This window comes from Triticum urartu, chromosome 2A, assembly GCF_056163025.1.
Source record: "Triticum urartu cultivar PI428250 chromosome 2A, HENAU_Tu73, whole genome shotgun sequence".
Classification (NCBI taxonomy): Eukaryota; Viridiplantae; Streptophyta; class Magnoliopsida; order Poales; family Poaceae; genus Triticum; species Triticum urartu.
In genome coordinates, this window is record NC_141874.1 from 7550891 (window position 1) to 7575377 (window position 24487).

The 24487-nt window shown below is 45.8% G+C and overlaps 1 protein-coding gene across 1 annotated transcript; it reads left to right on the forward strand.

Moving 5' to 3' along the window:
* The first annotated feature begins 3858 nt into the window (after nt 1-3858).
* Nucleotides 3859-5777, forward strand: LOC125540568 (uncharacterized). The gene is made up of 3 exons (XM_048704179.2): nt 3859-4166; nt 4284-4498; nt 5035-5777. Exons 1-3 carry the CDS (start codon nt 3950-3952, stop codon nt 5620-5622), a joined length of 1020 nt encoding a protein of 339 aa, XP_048560136.2. The 5' UTR covers nt 3859-3949; the 3' UTR covers nt 5623-5777.
* The last annotated feature ends 18710 nt before the right edge of the window (nt 5778-24487 follow it).

Below are 24487 nucleotides of genomic sequence, written 5' to 3' on the forward strand. Positions count from 1 at the left end.
TCAGATTATTGGGCTGATTTGGGCCTATATTCAGACTATGCACTTTAGAGATCTTTACGAATCTACAAAGATATTTAAGGAAACATCTAGATATATATACACTATGTTCATGCCAGCATTACAAAATTAATCTTTAGAATCATGCAGTTTTGTAGCTCTATTTTTTTACCAACATTTTATGATGATTAGGCTTGAATACCTTTTTAAGGTGTAATGTATTTACCAATCTAATCATTACAAATATTGAAATTTAACACAAAGTATTCACCCTTTTCAATGATATACATTAAAATTATAACATAAGGAAGAATTTTATTAATATTTAGTATCATAATCTTATAGTTAGTCAAAACAAATAAATTAAAAAAATATGTATTAACTACAACTATTATGTGATAAAAATGAGTTATAAATAAGTACACAAATTTAGTATAAATAGTTAATAAAGTGCATATGCGCGTTAGTAGTGGTGTCTAAATCTTCGTTTGAGCCGTCACCATGTCTTTCGTTTTAAAAAAGTAAGAATTTATAAAAAATGGGTCAGTTTTACTAAGTGGAAGATCAAGGAAGAAAAACTCCAAGAAAGTTTGATGTGTCCATATAAAATAACCGAAAAGGTATGAAGGTACCATACATGATAGCATGCTTATGCTAAAAATCAAGAATGTACACAACAAATAAAGAACACAGAGAACCAATTAAACTTAAACTAATCACTTATTAACTTGTGTAATTAATCTACTAACCATCAACATATACTGTGAACTATAAGTTAAATATTTGTCACTAGTTGTGAGCCATGACGAAAAAACAAAGGTCCATGCAACATAAGTTAACTAAATTGATGTAGTGTGAAAATAGAAATTGTATGTCAGATACTCAATACACAATTCCAAATAATATTCAGAAGCACACTCTTTAATTCACGATAACACTCCTAATTTCTAATCGATCATTTTGTATAAACTACTAAAAAAAGGTCTAATAAACTAACACACTCGTGAGGGAGGGACCTTGATGACAACGACAGTGACCGACTTAACGGAGCAGAAGAAGGTGCTTGAGTGGCAAGCGTACTGGCGCGAGAGGGATCACCATCATCAACTTGTTCTTCAACCCATCCGGCTGCTCCCCTGGCTGTCGGATGAAGCTTTTTTATCTTCTGTAGGGCACATAGGAGGTCCAAGTTGACCTCTTTGGTCAGCAAGCTCCTGTAAAAAGATTTTTTTTCAGTTACATGAAGGTGATTTATCTGCTGTAGGGGCATAGATGAGGTCCTGTAGGAGCGAAGGCTGCAGATTTATTGGCAAGGGCGAGAAGGGTTAGGGATTTGTGTGAGAAAGGTGACAGATTTCAGGGAGATGAGGAAGAGACGGAGCGAGAGGAGTGCTGGTGTGGGAGGCGGCTGGCTCGGAGTGGTGGACTGGAGGTGGCTGACTTACTGAATAAGTCTGCTGATTTGACTACTTCGTGCGGGGAGCATGACAAGTGGGCCCGGAGACCGGGTGGCAGGGCGGGTGGATCAAGGGAGCGCGGGTTATTTCCAAAAAACTGAGTGGATTATCTGGAAAAGGATGGCGGCACGAGTGTGCTGTACCATTGAAGGGACCGTGGGAGGACCATAAAATATTATGTATTCGCATTTATAAGGATCATATTGTAGTGTTTGTCGAGTCACAGAATAAAATCCTAGTGCGCGAGGGAGATCCAGGGCAGACCTAGCCAAATGTGCCGGCCCGGCCCACCCTAATCGGGCCTGGCACAACACGGCCCACCATGGCACGATTATTAGTCAGTCCGTGTCGTGCCAACCCACGTGATGTGTCCTCCAGCCCAGGCACGACCCAGCTAATAAACGAGCCGGCCTGTGGCACGTTTAGCACGGTTGGGCTGCATATTTTCAGTCCGTTGGGCTATTTTTTAGGCATATTGAGCTGTATTTTAAACATGTATATGAAAAAATTCTAAAAAAATAATAATAAGCGGGCCATACCGTGCCAGCCCGCGTGCCCAGCCTCCAGGCCCAGGCATGGCCTGGCCCGTTTAGCCCGGGCCGTGTCTGGGCCATGCCATTCCTGCGTGCTACCGGGCCGACCTAGCTAGCACGGGCCAAATCCTATTCAGCGCCTTAAGCGCCGAATATAGCGCATTCGGTACAGGGCGCACACCCCGCCGTACGCCTGGTTTTGTAGCGGGCCGGCCCATCCTATTTTCGTTTCTGCTCTTTTTCTGTTTCTGTAAACTGCAAAAACTGCGTGTGAGCCAGGTTTCGAAACCGCGACCCACGTCTTAATACGACGCCGCCTTAACCACCTGACCAAGTAACCTCGCCTGCTCACATCATGCTTTGGTTCGCCTTTTCTTCTTCTTTCTTCGTTATTTTCTCAGTACCTCTTTTCTTTCTTTTTGTGAAAGAAATTCGTGAATTTTTTTCGTGAAAGTAGATAAACGTTTTATAGATTTGTGAACTTTTTTCTTGAAATTAGATGAACCTTTTCAAAATCAATGAACATTTTTGCAAGACCGATGAACTTTTTCCAAAACCGATGAACTTTTTTCAAAATTTGATGAACTTTTTGAAATTTTTTCCAAATTTTGTTGAACCTTTTTTCATAATTTGTGAACTTTTTTTTTCTGAAATTTCGAAAATAAAAACCTCCAAAGTCAATGGTTCACTGGTCTACCATGAAACGATCGAGCGTTTTTTTTCTTTCGAGTAAAGGAAACGATCGAGCGGGAGGGAGCTCCTAAGCAGCGCTTTTGGCGCCGCTAACAGGTACTAGCGCCCGCGCGCTACCCACCTTGGCCTGGCCCAAGAAGGCCGATGCGGCCGGTTGCCACGACCTGAAAAAAGCGCGAAAAAGGGGACACCCTCTCCAGGATTTGAACTCTGGACATTACCTTCACGTACAAGCGCACATAACCAGTAGACCTACTCAACTCTAGTGCTTGACAAAAGTGTCAATAATATAAGGAAATGCGCCCGAGCTATTTAATGCACTTAGTTTTCTGAATTATTTAAAATAACCGTGAACTTGAATATGTTCATCAATTTATAAAAAGTTCATCATTTTTGAAGAATAGTTCATAAGTCTGGAAAAAGTTCATTGGATTTGGAAAATAGTTCATCGATTTTGAATTTTTTTCATTCAATTTGAAAAAGAGTTCATGGATTTTCAAAAAGGGTTCACAAAATCGAAAAAAGTTCAAGTTTTTTGAAAAAAAAAGTTCACCAATCATGAAAAAAGTTCATCAAGATTAAAACAAAGTTCATCGATTTTGGAAAAAAGTTCATCGATTTGAAAAAGAGTTCACGAGTTTTCAAAAAAGGGTTCACGAATTTGAAAAAAGTTCATAAATTTGGAAAAGGTTCATCGATTTTGAAAAAAAGTTCATCGATTTGAAAAAGAGTTCACGGATTTTCAAAAAGGGTTCACGAATTCGAAAAAAGTTCACCAATCATGAAAAAAGTTCATCAAAAATGGAAAAAGGTTCATCGATTTTGGAAAAAAAGTTTATCGATTTGAAAAAAGTTCATTCATTTTTGAAAAGTTCACATAAAATCAAAAAGTTGTTCAAATTTGACAAAAAAAACTCACAAAACTTTCAAAAGATCATTGCTTTTTGAAAAAAATCCCATGCATTCGAAAAAGAAAAAACAAATGTAAAGAAATTAAAAGAGAACGAACAATGAAATAAAAAACAATCACAAAAAGCTGTCCAGAAAAAACAAGAACGAAAAAAGGGAGCTTCCACGAACTGAGGACAGCATAAGAAGAAAAACGAAGAGATTTTCTTCAACTATAGTCCAGGGACGAAACGTGTAATTTTCTTTACAATATGTGGGCCTCTCACAACCCGATCGAGCGTTCGAGCGGCGGCATACAGCGGGTCCGGTCTGGCCGCTCCCCCACTTCCCCACTCAATCCAATCCTCGATCCCTCCCTCCATGGCCGGCGGCGGCGGTTCTTCTCCTTCCTCTTCCACGGCGAGAGAGGGGAGGGCGAGCGCGCGGCGGCGGAAGAAGCAGAAGCAGCAGCAGCAGGAAGACGAGGAAGACAAAGGGCCGAACCCTGTGGACCCTAGATTCAGCGACTACGACCCCAAGGAGGGCGAATACGTCCTCACCCGCTTCCAGCACCCCACGCTCGACCTCGACATGGAGTGTACGCCCCTTTCCCCTTCCCATCTTTCCATCCACTGCTATTTTTTTGTTTAAAAAGTTTGGCAACCTAGTTCTACTTGTGCGTCTGATCTGAATTCATTCTTCTTTTTTCTGGCAGCACCTGTTGGTGCGATGCACAATGCTAACAGGATCTTCCAAGATGGGTTCCGGATGTGCAACTCGGCTAATATTGTCTCGGTCAATATTGTTTCCTCTGACTATGGATACCCGCTCAATGTATACGGCTCCATCATAGCTAGGGACAGTCTGGATCGCAAATGCGTCTATTTATTCCAGCGTGGCGAGGACGATTGCCAGAACATCACCTCCAAGGTATTATTATTGTATTGTTTTTAACCCACCCCAAGTGGAATTGCGATATATATGCACTTGCTTGCTCGTTCCTCATATTATGAAATTCGTTTGCTTTCTCTGTTAAGTTTCTTGTATCAAGTCATCAGATAAACTGCCTCATCTTCAACTTTTTTTAGAGTAAAAAACATTGGTGAACGTGAACCCGTAGTAAAGAAGCACATCCATGTTACTAGTCATGCTGGAAGGCCATTCATTCTACAATGTTTTTAAAAGGGGGTTTATGTTTTGTATATTATATTTAAATAAATTATGGACCTGGTAGACTTGTTCTCATTTTGCCAAGCATCTACAAAGAGACTAGTCCCCATATAATTAGTGTTGATTTTAAATACCACCAATACTACAATTTTTTTCCTTAAAGCAAAGCAAATGATTTTAGCAGTAAATCCGGATGACAGCTACTGAAATTAATCTATTTTGATCTATAACCTTATTTTATTATTCAAACAAACAGAGCTAAATGAATGCCGTGTTTATTCAAACTTCCTGTGCAGAAGGATCCGTTGGTTCTCACTGGCCCGAAGAGAGGGCTGATGATATTTGATTCAATAATTTTTGAAGTTGATCTGAAGGTCAAGGTTGTGAATAGCAGAAAGGTCAATGCCAAGAGAGTTAGCAAAGGCCTAATGGAGATTAATGGCATCTCCAGACTGTCATTTCCACCGAAATACAAGGTTCAAACCGAAACGCTTGTCAGCATGCACAGCACATTGGATTTAAACTACACGTTTGTAAGAAAGGCGGTGGAGGGCACCGTTGAGATGAGGATCCTTGAGGCGGGACCTGTTAATTTCCATGGGAAAATCATCGCTCGCACTAGCAGCTTTCCATGTGACATTATGCTACATGATAGCAAACTTGCTGGGATGCTAATAGCTGGTGAGGGTGGGATCCTGCAAACAGCGCGCCGCGTGGTCAGTGTCTCGGTTGATGAGACGCTCCTGTTGACTATTGCCACTGCTACAGGCGGTGTCCGCACTGTCGAGTTTACTCCAAAGCACGGCAGCTATGATGAAGAGAGAATCACTTGCGGCGACTATAAGATGCTGGTGAAGGTCACTTGGTCCATTGTGCATCGCTGATTCCTTATGTTCCTGGTTGAACATGCTATATCCAAATTAAGATGTGTGTGCTCTGTATATGTTTTCATACTAAATATGTCTATGCTTTTGGTGGAAGCTTAATTATCACTTTTTGTTACCACTCTGTTCGTTACAACCGAGTGAGGTAAGAATTATATATCTGGCAACAAACAAACTCTATGTGCATCACTTTGATTTTGTTTCAGCACTCGAGTCTTATATATATGTGCACTCGCGCTATTCGTCATCTGGGTGAGGAATAAGATGCATCTACAGCCACGCATGGCACACTGTAAGGTAAAATTACATTGTGGAGGAAGGAGCATGTCCGACTAAAACTACCGTAAGTAAAAAGGCTTTGAAGGTGATTTTACAAGATGCATGGAGGTAAGTTACATATCGTGCATGCGAGCAACCCATCCGGTTTTGCTTTGTTTTGCGTGCTACGTAATTTTACTGTGGATAGACTACTCAAATTACCACTGTCTATAAGATCTCTACCGCATCTTCCTCTATCATCTGTCAACTTCTTTTAACAAAAAAATCTCCCAGCCAACTCCGAAGAAATGATGATAGAGTGCAGTACGAAGAGAGAGGCAAGATGCTTCTCCAGGTTGCCATCGTCCAGCCCGTCGCTCGGCCGGCGGCAGGATGCTTCTCCGGGTAGTCGTCGTCCACCGTGTCGCTCGGCCAGCTGATCCGTAGAGAGCGCCGCCAGCTTAGCATGTGCATGGATACAACACACACTAATTCTACAAACAAGAACGTAGGAAATTTGATGCGAAAAAACGTTGTTTCTAGATAAATTTCAACAAACAGAAATAAAGCTATGTTTTTATAATAGCATGACCAATTAAAATGTGGTCAAATGAAATTTAAGAAAAATAGGAAAGAGCATACCCTTCAACAAAGGAAAGTTGGTGTATCAGCACAAAATAGTGCTACTAATACATATCAAGGTTGCTACAAGTTCAACTGTGCAGTGAGCTTGCCCATCCAGAAGTATTGGCTAATTACATGCTATATACCTGCCGAAGAACACTGACTGTAAATTGAAACTCAAATTTTGTATAAACTTACTAAGAAAAGAAAAACAAAACAACTACTTGCACTGATAAGTACTAAAAACAAAATGCATTTTCTTACTAGCCCTAAAATTCAATTTCAAACGACGCATAAATTAATCTCTCGTACACAATTGTTTCTGTGAATACAACAATCAAACACATAGATGAATCTATATAGAGAGGTGCCCAAACAAAGAATGAGGCGGATAAAGTTAAAACAGGATTTGATCAACATACTTGTATTTAAGGTATGAGCTGGTAGTCTGTAACAGAGCTACACCCTGCAGCGGGGAATTTATTGGGCCAGGTGAATAATTCTGTAGTTTAGATCCAACTCTTCAGATATCGGAAATCTACATCAGAAAATTGGGGAAGTTACGAACACTAACAAATCCATGTTGCAAAAATGAAGGCCATGTATCCTATCCAATCTGGCACTCCTCTAACCCACCGCTTCAGCTCCAAATGGTCCCCCGGCCGCCCGGCGTCATACCACTACGACGATGTCGTCTACATGGCCGAACCGCGAGGCCAATGCAGCAGTTTCTCCCGCCCCCGAATCAATCCGATGTCAGTCCTTGGGCTCATGGCGTGGTGGCCTCCTTCACAATGGGCATTCAAAGCAACTTCAATGAGGCGACCCATTTCGTTCGCAGCCGTCCGTTTGAATCGGCGCGGACAAAAAAATCGGCCCAATGCGCCGACACAAATGGACGCACGTCCGCTTTCGTCCGTCTGCCGATCCATTCCTGGCTCATTTTTGAGCCGGATTTGCGTCGGCGCGGACACAAGACGGACGCGCGCGCGCTCGCTCTCTTTTCTCACCTGGTTCGCTGGTCAGTGACACATTGGATTGGCCTCTCCACATCAAACAACACACCCTCGCCCGCCTGCTTCGTCGCCGACGCCGCCGGCCATTTTTTCCGATAAAAATGGATACATAGATAGTTCTAGCGTACATAGATAAAAGAAAAGACCACTACTCGTCGCTTTCTGACTCCGACTCGGTAATGTCCTCCTCCGACGTTTGAATGTAGGCGTCAGCATGCTGCTCGTCTTCAAAATCCCAACCCGACGTTTCTCATAGCTTCAGTTTCAGTTGAGCGTCTGCTTCCGCGAACGCTTGTCCTCCCGATAGGCGGCTCGCTCCGTCCTCCTCGCGTCCCTCTCCAACCTCCTTTGCTTGTAGAACTGGCGCTCGTCGACGATGTCCTGCGGGAAGCGTTCGCGCCACACCACCATGGCTTCCACGTCCATCTCGGTGATGGCGAGGCGATGCTATCACCTCCGATGGACATGACGATCCTCGTCGGTGAAAAGCCGCGGGAGAGGCGCCAGATCCTGCGCCCGCTGGCTCGACACGTCGGAAAAATTCATATAACGAGCGCCGGCAGCGGCGCGCGCGCGAACCTTTCCCGCGTGTTGGAGCGCGAAAACCAGCACGCGCTAGACCGCTTTCCCGCGCGCGCGCGAACCTTTCCTGCGTGCTGGAGCGCCAAAATCAGGGGGACGGCATGGCCGCCGGCATGATGTAAAGCGCGCACAGTCATGAAATGGGTTGGCCCGTTGGACGCACTGCCGACTCAAAACTAAAAAAGGAAAGACGGCGGACGGGGCCGACCCAAACGGACAAAAACGCCGTCCGTTTGGGTTGACCTGTTGGAGTTGCTCTCACAGGGAGGAATCAAAGACAATGGAGAAAAGAGAGTTGGGGAATGGAAGGAACGGGAACCGTACGAGCCGAGGGAGAGGAAGTCATAGGAGTCGAGCCAGCCATGGAGGATTCGAGGTGACCGCCCCTGCCGCAATAGCGCCGCCTCCGCAAACTATGCTTCCGACCATCCACCACAGCGACCGAGGCCAGCCGCCGCTCACCACGGCGTCCCGGCTGCCCCGTTGAGGCGTTGACCATCACACGGTCGAGCCCAGTCGCCGCCGCTGGAACCGCAACTGGGATGTGGCTGGCTTGTAATCCCTGGACCACTTTTTTTTTCTACTCCATCCATCCCACGACATGTGACATTCAGAGGCGTGGGCGCTGTAACATCGATGTAAAATTACCTCCAACAGGGACAAAAGGTTACGACAGAGGAGCCAGGATGGGGTGCGGTGGGACCGGGAGCAATGATACTTTGGGTGGGTCGGTTGACCAGGGTGAGGAATAATTTATTCTTCATTCTGGGTGTCTAATAGACTTTCTATATATGATTATTTGTAGTTATTCTTCACTCCCATCTATTTTATCATCAATGCATCGTAATTTTACGTTTTGTAAGTTTTGTCTTATTTCTGACGTAAAAAAAATCATAAGAAAATATATAATCGTCGTAAAAAATATTTTGTTATGTAAAATTACAAACGTAAAAACATAGTGTAAAATACACATAAACTGCAAATTTTCTTGTCTTATGCCCTATATTTTTTATTTTTTTATGCCAAATTTTATGTAGTGAATCAATAAGAATGTAACTAGTTGAATTCCAAACGTAATTTAATTATGAAATGATCGTAAGATTACCTCGGATGAAGAATAACTTATTCTGTACCTGGGTGATGAATAGTAATACTATATATATAGTTTTGTTCTAACGCTGGTCCACATGGCATTGTAGATAGTAATACATGCAAATATATATATTTCTGTTGCATGGTCCGAATGTAAGATTATACAGTACTATATAAATCTGCAACGCTTGTGAAGGACAGATAACACCAGAATGTGCATATCTTTTCCTTATAGTCTGTACAGTGGATCATTGAAAGAAAAACCTTCTGGTTGCGTTTGTCGCCACTTGAGCTATCGATCTGCACCAGCGCTAGCATGCTGCCCGTCGCGGACGGTGCGTCCGTGCGTGCTACTGTCGCAATGGTAGAAGTCGCATTGGATTGTGCTGACGCCACACTGCCTGACACCATCAACGGTCTGTGCTGAAGTGCCGCCGTGAAGGTTGCCGATTAGTCGGCTGCGTCGACGATGCCCTGTGATGCGATCGATCAAGGCAGCTAACATCGGCGGCAGTGATTGGAGTTTCAGCAACTCAGCGTACCTTAGCATCGCGTACCCATGGCTCCTACTTCCAACTAAATCATCATCTCCATGGGCTGGATCTGCGGGGGCTTGGATGTGACACCATGTAGTTCCCACGATGGAAGCAAGCCAACCATGGTGGGTAGCTGATGCGAGAGATGAAGGGAGATTGGTAACAGCAAAAACTAGATCGGAAACGTGCCTTGGCAAGGTAGTGAATGCTCAGTTTAGTAGGAAATCAAATTTAGCATACGTATTCAAACAGGATACAACAAAATAAAAGGAAGAAGAAACATTCACATGTAATAGGAGCAAAACATCATTGAGTTCAACATCGTCATGAAACTATAAGACAGCATACAGTAGGTTAAAAAGCTCTGTTTCCATAAACATTTGAATCACAACCACCATGGCCCAGATATAAAGATGACCCATATAAACCATGAACACAGAGCCTCCAACCATCCACAAATTGAATATGTACATATAAGAATTGACTTGTTCTTGTTTTGGTCGCTGACAAGCAAAACCAGTCCACTGGCTGTATTCCCATTGGTGGCAACCTGAAGAAAAAAAACATAAGATTGGCTTAAAAAAAATACTCGACAGATACTCCATTATCAACAAAATAGGTGAATGGCTGGTATACAAATTAGCTGAGCAACACAAGATTTTGACAGCAAACATCCTGCCACAAACGATGAAAACCGAACATAAGCAAACCCCCCACAAAAAAGAAAGCCTAACAATAATAGTAGATAGATCTATTAAGGCACAATCCTTGCTTAAAATACAGCCGCTAAACTAAAATACGAACAGAGAAAGATGGGAGAAGATGAGCAGCTGCAACGGGATGGCCGAGCATGACATATTACCAGCTCACAACAGTCACCAATCCAATAGAAAATCCTAACCCTAGAACATTAACAGGGCAACAAAAGAGCTAGATGAGCACCTGGAGATAACAAATCGAACGAAAAAAATGGAGCAGCGGTCAGAGAGAGAGAGAGCGAGGGGGGGGGGGGGGGGGGACCTGGAGTAGAACTGCGACCAAGTGCAGCGCCTCATGATGGAGGAGGAGGAGCGACGGGGGAGCACCAGCAGTGGGCATAGAAGGAGTGACGGGGGAGCCGCATCGAGCGCCTCCGACGGGTGCTCCTCACCCTGCGTCTCTACCCCCGCTGCTCTTCGGTTGAAGTGACGGCGTGCAGTGGACGACGGATCTCGTGGCGTGGGCCGTGACAGATGACGTGGAACTCGCGGTGGGGGCGTGGCGGAGGAGGCGGAGCTGGGGACAGGGACCGAAAATGGCGGCGGCAAGACGCATCGCGCGCGTGCGTGCGGGAAATGTGGGGCTCCTTTGGTTTTCAGTTGCTCCTGCAAGAAGACGACCAGGCAAATTATACGCAAGGAAAAGTAAGAAGCGGACAAGGGCGAAAGAAACGAACCTTTGTCACGACAACGAGGCAACGACAAGCCGGAAGGGCGCCGGATCTGGCGGAAAGGGACGGAGCGGAGAGAAGGGACGAATAAGAGAAGGTGGCCTACGGCGGAGCTAACATTTCCAGGGCTAACTGCAACAGGGCCTTGTGCTCCATCATGAGAAGGTATTGACCTATACATGAAAAAAAACAATCTTCAGTTTCAATTAAAGTGAGTCAACATACATAGTGTCTAAATTTTACAGGTTTGGAAATATTGTAATCTCTAAATTGTAGTGAATGGTAACTACCAACCTAAATTAAATTTTCTATCTTCTTTTATGGAATAAGATAGGCCTACCAGATTACAAGTCAGATTCTAATGAATTTTAATCATTCACAAGCCTATAGATTAAAATACACTCATGTGGTATAACCTAATTACTAATTAACCTGCATAGCTACAGATCATGTCATCTATCCAAATGATATGTGCTCATTTGATAACCAGCAAAAATTTACCTAACTCTATAAATATCTTCCAATTACTACTGCAACCTGCAAGAAATAATTAATCTGCAGACAAACATGAGAGGTATTCAGGAAACAAAAAAATACTACTGCTCCAATAACTACTATAAACTGAAAGAAATACAATACTTAATTTTATACATACAGAGAAGGATTCACGGAACAAAAAATCTGCTCCAATTACTATTGTACTGAAGAAATACCTAATATGCAGACATACATGAGAGGGATTCAGAAACAAAAAAAAAATACTACTGCTCCAAATACTACTGTAAACTAAAAGAAATACTTAATTTGCAACATACATGAGAGGGATCCAGGGACCAAGCACAAGTTGCACACCCACATACAGGAACGCCGGACGTACATGAGAGAGATTCAGGGAACAAAAGAAACTCACCCTGAACACCGGCTGTTTGTTGTGTTCATCACCTCCTTGGTACGGTCATGGTCCTCTTCTTGGCCTGCGTCCATCTCCCGGCACCCCCGTGCTGCTGCACTCCTGGTCCTGCGAGCAGCAAAGCTCTTTGTACGTCGTGCCACCTTGATCACCACGGTCCGGAAGCCAAGAGCATGAGCAGACCAAAATCAGAATGGATTAACCAGGAAACCCTAGACAAATTCCTAAAAAACAACAAAGCCCTTGATGAGCACATACACATCACAAAGGGAAAGACAAACAAGGGAGCAAATAATCACCTCAGCCATCTTAGAAGCCCACTCGGTGTGCTCCCTCTCCGGCCGACCCGCAAGACAACCCCAACGCCACGCCACCGTCCCAACCATGAAACAGCCAGAGAAGCAAGGAAGATGGTAAGAAACAAGCGAAATAAAACGTAGTGGGCATTAATATCACAAGATTTTTACATGCAATGGATGCGCACTCACATGCACACAAAGTTGGCTCCAGCCGGTTTGAGCCATCCAAAATTAAACAAAAACGCGATGTGCGTGCACACACACACGCACACACAATTTGCTGCTCGAGTTTCAGTCATGGCATACACAATTTGTATGCATCCAAAACCGAAGGTACAAATAGCAGGTAGATGAGAGGGGGAGCTCACCACAATTGTGTTGGGTGGGAGTTGAAGAGGGAGGTAGGGATGTTGGCCTGCTCCTCTCGATGATATCATAAATAACCTTTCATCTCAATGTATTATTTAGTTATGCTACATGCAGAATGAGATACAAAAAGAACATGTAATATACCAAAAAAGGGAATGCAGCAACAGCGGAAAGAAATGCTAAAAGGGAACATAGAGCAGAAAACCAACCCAAAATGCAAGCAAGAGTCTTTAAAAGGGAACATAGAGCAGCAGGAGCATGAGGCATAGAAAGATGGGGTCACCTTAAGATGAAGAATCAGTGGCCCTCTCTCAGTTCAAATCAGAAGGATAGAACCACTATTATTGATTAGAATTATTTTTACTCAGGCAAAACATTACAACACTGGATCCTAAGCTACAGGTGAGGCATACAAAACTACAAGTGTCTATTATTTTCATATATAAACAACCTTTAGTATCTCAACTAGAACCAAAGCAAAACAAAACAAATCATGGTTAAGTAACCAGCAAAGGAAGAATGCACCTTTTTGGAATTTTAAAGTATCAAGACATTAAAAGTTCTCTTTTGCCTTCAATACTACACACATTAGGGGAGGTAGCTGCAGTTTTATTGCATAGTGGGCTCAGATTCGCCTTTTCTCGATCATATAAACTACCCCCATCATCTCTTATCACCGGATCAATCTATTTATACAATGGAGCTGCCCTGGTTATCACTCAACAAGAATGACCATCCAAGGACAGATCAATAGGTATCACAGGATTAAAAAGGATTCTAGAGACAACAGGGAGGATCCAACTTGATACCCACAGGTGCCTTGATTGCTCAAAGGCACACTTATTCCAGCCAAAGTTAATCATCATCGCCCTAGCACGAACGCCACCGCCAAAGACAAAGCGAAATGGCGAGAATGCCCCCGGCGGGGCAGGCTATTTACGAGCAGTGGCACGAAATGGGAGTAACTATTCATTCCAGCAGTAACTTTTTTTTATCCGACGGACGAGGTCATTACAGGGGTCGACCCGACGGCCCAGATCCGATCAAGCAACCCGATCCGATGGCCAGGAATCCCAAATCGTTGTGGTGCGTCCTGAGGAGCTTCTATTCTTATTTCTGGATGGATGGATGGATCAATATAGCCATGGCCATGTCCCATACAGTAGCCGAAGCAGAGGAGCAGGAGGAAGATGGAGCTCACCGAGGGAGGTTGTAGCCGAGGCAGTACTCAGTGCACGCCGGGGTTGCGCGTGAACGCCGTCCAACCAGCAATGAACCGCGTCGGAGTTGCGCCTTGCACTGTCCTGCCGACGAGCACAAACGCACCAAAAAACCTGTATAAGAAAGGCATCGTTATTTATCAGAAACAATTATTTAGTAATTACTATTTAGCAGAATGACTAATAGGTAAGACATATAGGTGCAAAGATCTCATGCTCTCATGGTTGAGCCTCTTTTTTTTGAGAAAAGACACCCCCGAGTCAATTAGCTCACCTAGCGGTAGCCCAAGAGCGAGCTTGAATGGAGTATTACCTAACCGACATTGCTTACCCCATATTCATTTATAAAGTATATTTAATCTGTATGCTCTGTACACATTTATTCGATGCGGTTACTCTATACTAAACATATCTGATCCAACAGCCGAAACAGCCGTAGATTAGGAGCTGGCCTATTGGAAAATGCAACTGATTCATAAGTAGATCTTTAAGCACCCGTAGGATGGTATATTAGCAATAGTGCTAAGCATTTTTTAGATAGCAAGCTTGATGAAATTAAGGATTTTAGGTTATTTTTCAATTATAATGCCCAGCAAAGGTTTAAAGATTTTTTGTTTTAGCTGTCCCATGACAATCTGCACTAAAATCCTATTACATCCACGAGCACATTAAAGAAAGAGAGTTACCTAGCCCACGATCGGAGGCGCAGGAGCATCCAAAGGTCCGCTCCATTAGAGAGGAGTGGCAGGCAGGGAAAGCCGACGCTAACGAGGAGCCCACCCAGCCTGCCTGCATGAGGAAAAAACCAAGCGCATGCATGAGAGGGAAGGTAAGTGAGAGTGGGAAGAGCAAACTGAAGCAGCCTGAGCTCTGAGAGAGCTCGGTGGATGCTTCATCTCTTATTTTTGGATGGATGGATGGATCAATATAGCCATGGCCATGTCCCATACAGTAGCCGAAGCAGAGGAGCAGGAGGAAGATGGAGCTCACCGAGGGAGGTTGTAGCCGAGGCAGTACTCAGTGCACGCCGGGGTTGCGCGTGAACGCCGTCCAACCGGCAAGGAACCGCGTCGAAGTTGCGCCTTGCACCGTCCCGCCGACGAACACAAACGCACCAAAAAACCTGTATAAGAAAGGCATCGTTATTTATCAGAAACAATTATTTAGTAATTACTATTTAGCAGAATGACTAATAGGTAAGACATACAGGTGCAAAGATCTCATGCTCTCATGGTAAATCCTATAATTAACCAGGGTCATCATCATTATTAATCACAATCCACAACTACAAAACCAAGAAAAGCCTTAGTGATCATGAAAGGCATGAATGATTAGCAAAAAGTGGAACGGGCTGATGAAAGATACACAGAGTGAGAGACATGAGATCCTCACAGTAGCACCACCATGTTTAGAGACTTGCAGCTCCGGCTTGCTGCTCAGCCGGCGGACACGACACCGAGCTCTCACTGCATCAACGACTCGGTTGTACGCTATATGGAGCAGCAGAAAAAAGGAGATCAAAACTATATATATGGACATCTATGAGAGAGGGGAACCTGAGATGCAGTACCTGAGCGCACGCGCAACACGAGTACAACAACCGCACACGATGGTGACTTCAACGGAGCAGCAGCGTGAGCCGTGACTTGCGCTTTTGCCGTCGACGGCGACAACACCCATCAACCCAGTCATGCTCGACTTCACGCACACGAACGAGCAAGGGTTACACCGTGTCCATGCTCCCGCTGGACGGCGCCGCCAGTTCCGCCGCCTCGTGCGCTGACTGGCACATGGTGGTGAAGAGGTGGCTGGGCGTGGAGGTATCTTCCAAGTGGAGAGCTCCCAATTGAAAACACATCAAGCAAAGAATCAGAAAATAGAAGAACCAAACAATATAGTTAGCAGTAAAACACCAATTCCTCATATAATCAGAAATTGGAAATTGGGAGCCAACTGGATAATCAAGAATAACATTTTGATTTGCAGAACTGCAACCACAATAAGCGTAGACCCTTGAAGCTCTTTTTCTAATCAACCATGTGACTTATCTGGCATGTGATTATATGGGTAAGCAAGGACCAAATTAATCTAGCACCTGAAAACAACACTTTGATGCAAATAACTGCAACCATGACGTAATCCAAATAATTGGAGCAGGCATAGATCCCACATCTTCTACTTAACCAACCATGCGACTTTGCTGATCCCGAATGTAAACTGTAATGCACCAAATTAAACCAGAGGGCACATAGTTTATTGCATCCAAACCTAAGCCTAACCCAAGGAAGAAATTGGACCAGACCAAACTAAAGCCCACATAATTCACTCTGCTCACCTTCCTGGCAGCACATCCATAATCCCAAACACTAATCCCAATCCACATCATAAGAGAACCTCCTAATTACTAAATGACTTCAAGAATCTAAGCAGAACCAAGTCCCTTGTAAACAACAAAGGCACACTTTATGCAAACCAGCTAAAGCTAACAAGGCAGCAACAAATGTCCATTTTTTTGGAACCTAGTCAAACCACCGATTCAAAAGATTCCAATATTTGGAACCTAGCTAAAGCCTTCTATCTCCCATCGATTCCAATCAAGGTAGCACAAAAGGCCCCCAAAAGTGCCATCTTTGGAACCTAGCCAGACCATCCAGCCAAAAAAAAACTCCTATTACTTGGAATCTGGCCATACCAAAGAGCACAAAGGCCCCAATCTTTGGAATATAGTAGTCCTAATCCAACAACATCTCTGGACAGAGAAGACCAAAAACCTACAAGCATAGAACCTTCACATTGTGGTCTTTAGTTTGCCGTACTCACCGGAAAAGGAGGAGGCCCAGTCCGATGCGCCCCTGCAAGGTTGTACCTCATGGCCAGCAGGAAGCGGAGCCACGCATGGGCGCGAGGGAGGAGACGAAGAGGAGCCGCCGGAGTGCACCAGAGCCGCGCCGGCGACGAAGACAATGCCCAGCCCGAAACCCTAGCCATGGGCCATGGCTACAGGGACTCGCCCATTGCCTGTAAGTCGCCACCGCCGCCGGGATGGACGCGGGAGAGGAAGAGACGTGCGGCGCGACTATGCGCTGGGGGCAGAGGAGAGAGGCGTGGGGGAGGAGGAGGCCGACCCCCTGGGCCACGCCGCCCGCGCCGCGTCCCGTACGCCGCCGCCTTTGCCTCGCCTCGCCATTCCTTCTTCCCTCCCGTGGGAGCCGGGGACGGGCCGGGGCGTTAGGGTTTGGGCGGCGCCAGATCGGAGGGGTTGAAGGAGGAGGCTGTGAGGGGAGGAGGCCTGACGGCGACGGGGAAGAAGGAGAGGGAGGCGCGGGTGGGAGGAGGCCGGGCGGTGGCGGGGAAGGAGGAGAGGGAGGCGCGGGTGGGGAGAAGGCCGGGCGGCGGCGGGGAAGGAGGAGAGGGAGGCGCGGGTGGGGAGAAGGCCGGGTGGCGGCGGGGAAGGAGGAGAGGGAAACACGGGTGGGGAGGAGGCAGGCGGCGACGCGCGAGAAAGGGAGCGAGGCGGCTGTTCATACATCTTTGAAAGGTAGCAGGTACATTGCATAAACCAAAAGGCATAAGTCTATAAGCAAAGGTACCAAAAGGGCATGTAAAAGTAGTTTTTTCTTGATCCTCCTGTGACATGGATATTTGGGGAACCCCAGAGTATCCATCTAAAAAACAGAAATGTGTATGTTTTGATAATCTATCTAGCATTTGATCAATGAATGGTAGAGGGTAATGATCATTCCTAGTAGATTTGTTTAGTTTTGTAAAATCAATTACCATCCTATAGCCTGTTATAATTCTTTGTGGGATATGTTCATTTTTATCATTAGGGACAACAGTAATACCTCTCTTTTTCGAGACACACTAAACATGACATATCCATCTGCTATCAGCTATAGGATAGATTATACTTGCTTCTAGAAGCTTTAATATTTCATTTCTTACCACTTCCTTGATCTTAGTATTTAATCGTCGTTGGTGATCGACAACTGGCTTAGCATCAGGTTCCATATTAATCTTGTGTTGACACAGAGTGGGACTAATGCCCTTAAGATCATCAAGAGTATATCCAATAGCGGCACGGTACTTCCTCAGAGTTTTCAATAATCTCTTTTCCTCATGCTCTGAAAGGTTAGCACTAATAATAACATGATATATTTTTTTCATCAAGATAAGCATATTTCAATGTATCGGGCAATTGTTTAAGCTCAAACATGGGATCACTCTTGGGTGGAAGAGGATCTCCAAGAGTCTCAACAGGCAAATTATGTTTCAAAATAGGCATTTGTTTAAAGAATATCTCATCTATTTCATTTCTTTCATTCATATGCATGCCATTTTCGTGGTCTAGCAAATATTGTTCTAACGGATCAGTAGGAGGCATAGCAATATAAGTAAGACCAATAATTTCATATTTACTAGGTAGTTCTTTATCACGAGGCTGTCTACAGAACTTGGATAAATTAAACTCATGAGACACATCACCAAATTTACACTAATAGTTTCCTTAGTGCAATCAATCTTAACATTAACCATATCCAAGAAAGGTCTACCAAAACTCACACTAGGACAAAAATCATCTTGTGGGGAATCAAGAACGAGAAAATCAGTAGGGTATTTTATTTTCCCACACAAGACTTCAACATCTCTAACAATCCTAAGTGGTGTGATAGTATCTCTATTAGCAAGTTTAATAGTAACATCAATTTCTTCTATCTCAGCAGGTGCAATATCATTCATAATTTCTTGATATAAGGTAAACGGTATAGAACTCACACTAGGACCCAAATCACATAAAGCCATGATAACAATGATCTACTATTTTAACAGAGACAACGGGCATGCCAACAATAGGTCTATTTTTATCTTTATCGTCTGTTTTAGCAATTCTAGCAGCCTCACCACAGAAATAAATGACATGCCCATTGAGATTATCAGCCAAGAGATCTTTGACCATTGCAACATTAGGTTCAACTTTAATTTGTTCAGAGGGTGTAGGTGTTCTTTTATAATTATTACAAACCACAGTTGAAACCTTAGCCTGTTCTTTTATCCTTATAGGAAAAGGGGGTATCTCAATATAAGCGGTAGGAATAAGTGGATTAGCACTGTAAGTAATAATTTCTTGTTCAAGTTTAGTAGGTTCTTCTACTTCTACTTTAATAGGTGGATGTTATTTAAACCACTTTTCCTTAGGGAGATCAACATGAGTAGCAAGTGATTCATAGAAAGAAGCTACTATCTCAGAGTCAAGTCCATATTTAGCGCTAAAATTATGAAAAGCATCGGTATCCATAAAAGTTTTAACACAATCAATTTCAAGCTTTATACCTGACTCTTTACCTTCTCGAGCTCCCAATCTTCAGAGTTGTGTTTAATTCTTTTCAAAAGATCCCATCTGAATTCAGTAGTTTTCTTCATAAAAGAACCAGTACAAGAAGTATCGAGCATGCATGGTGTCGGTGTCAAAACCGGCGGATCTCGGGTAGGGGGTCCCGAACTGTGCGTCTAGGCGGATGGTAACAGGAGACAAGGGACACGATGTTTTTACCCAGGTTCGGTCCCTCTCGATGGAGGTAAAACCCTACTCCTGCTTGATTAATATTGATGATATGGGTAGTACAAGAGTAGATCTACCACGAGATCAGAGAGGCTAAACCCTAGAAGCTAGCCTACGGTATGATTGTTGTTCGCCCTATGGACTAAAACCCTCCTGTTTATATAGACACCGGAGAGGGCTAGGGTTACACAGAGTCAGTTACAATGGGACGAGATCTACATATCCGTATCGCCAAGCTTGCCTTCCACGCCAAGGAAAGTCCCATCCGGACACGGGACGAAGTCTTCAATCTTGTATCTTCATAGTCCAAGAGTCCGACCAAAGGTTATAGTCCGGCTATCCGGACACCCCCTAATCCAGGACTCCCTCAGTAGCCCCTGAACCAGGCTTCAATGACGACGAGTCCGGCGCGCAGATTGTCTTCGGCATTGCAAGGCGGGTTCCTCCTCCGAATACTTCATAGAAGATTTTGAACACAAGGATAGTGTCCGGCTCTGCAAAATAAGTTCCACATACCACCGTAGAGAGTAATATTTCCACAAATCTGATCTGCTGACGTATTCCGTAGTGTGACATCACACCTCAGCCAAGTCTTTATTCGAATCGTTTCTATTGCCCCACCTCAGCGCATTTTGCGAGGCGGTTTCCTTGGCACATCTTTGTCGAAGCAGAGATCGTGTCCCCTTTATTTACGGGATCCTCATCATCACGAACGTGGGTAACCCAGGCGTGCCCGTTGGTATGTCCCCTCAATCAAAGGTGAGTCCCAAACGGTCACGGGGAGGGCTCTTGGTATTCAACCTCTTATAAAGAGACCAAGACCTTACTCCTTTCTTTCGATCTCAATCGAATCCGCCTCTCGCCTCGAGTTCCAACACCCAAGGCCCCAGATTTTAGGCGCTTCGGACCTTCGACGATGTCCGGCTCCGACCTTCGAGGCCGACGGATGCCTTCCTCCGTCACAGAGGAAGACGTGCTAAAGCTGAGAGAGGCCAGGTTTTTGACCGGCGAAACCTCGCATAGGCTGCCTGCTCAAGGGCAGGTTATTCCCACTCCCAAGCTTGGTGAGAGCATGGTGTTCATGTCTCACTTCCTCCGAGGGCTAGGCTTCGCGACGGATCCCTTCGTGAGGGGGCTCATGTTTTATTATGGGCTGGAATTTCACGACTTAGCTCCGGAGTCCATCCTCCACATCTCATCGTTCATTGTCGTGTGCAAAGCCTTCCTCCGCATTACTCCTCACTTTGGACTGTGGCTTAAGACCTTTAAAGTAGAGCCGAAGATGATCGAGGGACAGCACGCAGAGTGCGGAGGCGCTGCTATAAGCAAGAATGCGGACGCCCCCTGGCCCGAGGGCTCTTTTCAAGAGGAGTTTAGCTTATGGCAACGGGAGTGGTTTTATATCACAGCTCCTAGGGGCACCAAGTGGGTGGCGCCGCCTGCTTTCTGCTCGGGTCCCCCGCCACGACTAGCATCATGGGTCAATAAGGGGCTGGATTGGGGGCCGGCAAATGACGTGCCCCTGATGCAGGGCCGCATCCGAGATCTCCTAGAAAGAGATATCAGTTTGGTCGTGGCGACGCAGGTTATGTTAATTCACCGAGTTCTGCCCTGCAAATGTCGCCCCCTCCGCCTGTGGGAGTTCAATCCGGAGGGACCGCGAGCTCTCCAACATTTTCTTGGCAAGACGCCCGTGGAGATGTATAAATTGTTCTTCGGACCACAAGTGGTGTGTCCGGATTCTAAGGAGGACGCAGGTCTGAGCTGTAACCGTCCGGATACTCAATTAAGTAGCCCTGTGCCCGGACACACCATCCGTTCATTTATTACGACATCACCCTTAAAAGAGTTGTCCTTGAAACAGGAGTGGGTAGCGAAGGCGAAGCTAATCAGGTGTCCGGCCCCCCTTCCTGAGACCTCGCCGGATCCCATATTAACCAGGATGCTGGAGATCGCGCCTTTGGAAGAAAACAAAGGGGAGGACAAGGGAGTTACTGCCTCCCCGAAGGAGGCCGTCCGGAAAGGAGGAATCTAAAATTCCTCTACTCAGGGGAGGAAGAGGACCGCCTCTGAAGACCCGGAGACCATGGTCTCAAAGCGGGGGAAGAAGTCTTCGCCAGAGGGTCCTGTGCCGGGGGAGACCTCGGCCGTATTATGCCCTCAAGGGGATCATCCCTCCACCGAGCCGTAAGTATAGAGGGGAGGTTTAAAATGAGAGAAATCCTTGTTTTATTTCTGAGGAAAATGACCGAAATCTTACCTTGTTGTTCGGATCTCAACCCTTCTCAGCAGAGCTCATCTTTGGGGGATCTTCTTCCAGAGATGATGGAAAGCGGAACGCCTTCCCCTGCCATGCCGCCTTACGAGGCGGGCGACCCTGAGGTGTCGTCGGCCGGGCCGAAAGGCAGTCATATGGCCCCCCAAAGCCCTCCGCGTCCGGCCTTTGAAAAAAACAATCGAACGAGTCCGGCACCGCCTGGTGCATGGTCGGAGGTGTGAAGGATCTGCTAGGGCGAGCGTCTATCTCAGAGGAGCACCGTACATTGATGGGTACGGTAATTGAAAGGATTTCGTCCGCGGAGAGCGGGTTGCACGAGGCTGTCAGGAGTTTGCTGACGGGTTTTGAGGTACGCGAAGTGGTGTACCTTTTGACAGTTCCGCATATTTAAGATGCGCCTTGTGTAGATAGTAGCCCCTGAGACTCTGTGTGCTGTCGAAGACGACAGTATGCAGAGAATCATAGTCCCAGGTATAATTGTACTGCCATCCTATGTAGGTGGCGAAGTGTCCGGTGGCCAGCCGGACTGATGAATTTTCCGAGCTAAAGCGGCAACTTGACGTGGCAGATGCCGACATCGCGCTTGTCAACAAGCGGCTTGATGAGGCGCATGGTACGTGATTTCTCCGGAGACACTTGGTAAGAGGAGCTTGATGCCAGTATCTTACGATGTGTGCATTTGATGCAGATGGGGCTGCTGCTGTGGAGGATCTTCGGGCGGAACTTGCCCGAGCCAAGGAGCAAGCCAAGAGAAGTGATGCGGCTGCCTTGAAGGCGGTTGAGGAGCTGAAAGCCGAACAGGCTGCTCACTGCCGAAGCAAGAAGGAAATGACCGAGATGGCTCTGAAGCTAAAGAACGCTGCTGACCGCTGCGAGCTGTTTGAAAAAGAAGATCAGGCGGTGGGGACGGACCTGGAGAAGGCCACTACAGCGGCCAAAGATGCTCGTTCTGCGATGAGGGCCATGAAGGAGGAGCTACATCAGGCCGGAGATATCGCGGCTGGAAAGCCCTTTATGCTGCGGATGAAGTTCGGCGATCCTAAATATGCTCCATTGGACCGGATGTGGAGTTCGGCGGACGCATATCTGGATTTAGCTGCGAGTGCCGCTGATGCGGCCGAACACTTCCGAGATCAGAAAGATCGCGAAGTGGAAAAGCTCTTCTGGTCGCAGTTCCACAATCCAGAGCGTCCGCTTCCGTTAACTGATCGTTTGGCCGAATGGGCGGAGCTGAATAGGTTATATGGACTCGCCATGAAGGATGTCGTGGATCATCTGTGGCCGGAAAGGCCAAAGCCGAACAGTTATTTTAGCTTGGTGCAGCAGTTCCTTTGTGCAGTGCCGCATATCAACGCGATGAAGAGGTCAGCATGCATAGAGGGAGCGCGGATGGCCCTTTCCCGTGTCAAGACATACTGGGCGGAGATGGAGGCCACCACTGTTGCATCCCAAGATTCGGACAGAAGCCGAGTGCCTGCCGAGCACTATTTTCAGGAAGTTCTGCAAGGCGCTCGTTTAATAGAGACGCAGTGCTCGAAGGATAACATGTATTATTGTAAAACAATATTTGGATGAATTATAGAGGCTTTTTATACTTGTGCCTGCAAGAATTATAACACCTCATGTTCGGCCGTTAATGTATATGTATATATAATCTGAAAGATGGCAGTCGTCGGCTTCAACCCCCACGCATATAATGTGGGAGTGTTCGCAGAAGGCGCATTTTCACACTTGATCCAATGTCTTGGTCCATGATGGAGGTGATAGCGCAGCGAACTAGGCAATCAGACTATAATGCTTTATCACTTTCACTTAGCCATGGGAGTTTGACAATGAGGCTACTATATAGCCCCTGGTGGCGCCGCGCTCGCCCGAACTCAGGGCGCGTGTGTGCCTGGCCGGGAAACGACCCTTCGTTAATGCGGAGGAATCCCGAAGATTCCGATAGGTCATCGAGTGGTTGACCAGTCTCACGCTATATCATGACAGTCAGTTTTCGGCTTTCTCTACTGAGGTGCTCGCCTGGCTGAACCAGGGCATAATCGCAGTAGTTCTCCTGGTGCTGCCTTAGCCGATAGAGCGGAACGTAAGGCAGCAAAACACAGGAGCCGGGCAAACCCAACATTTGACCAAAGACATGATTCGGAGCTGATGCATATAAGGCCAAACTCGCGACGCCGAACACTCCCTAAGGTATTCGGTCTTTATGAAAACGGGCCGAACAGTGCCCTTGATAATAAGCCCCTGGTGTCCAGGTACGCGCAAAATCCTGATGTGGCCACATGCCAAGACGCCAGCCTCCTCCTCGGTTATACTAAGAATCTGGGGGATGTGTATCAACAAGAGACAGTAAAAAAGGTTTACGCAGGGTCTTAATCTAAAAAGAATCCTTGGAATGGGTCCCTGCTGCACGTCTGCGCCTGTGTCTCCGTTGTGCCGTGTCCTGGATGGGTATAGCATGGTGTTCATCTGAAAAAGAGAGGAACTTAGTTTAAGAAGGTCGTGCGAAATGTACGTTATACTAAATAAACAAAGTATAATTCAAAATGGGTAAAGTTGAGCCTTATTGTCTCTTGTTCTAAATGCGCGAAGCCCCTTGTACAGGGGTATACGGCTGTTAAGCCTTTATTAATTGTATGTTGACGCCGGACTTGTCTAGCCACGTCCGTGGTCTTAATGACCTGCTTAGGCA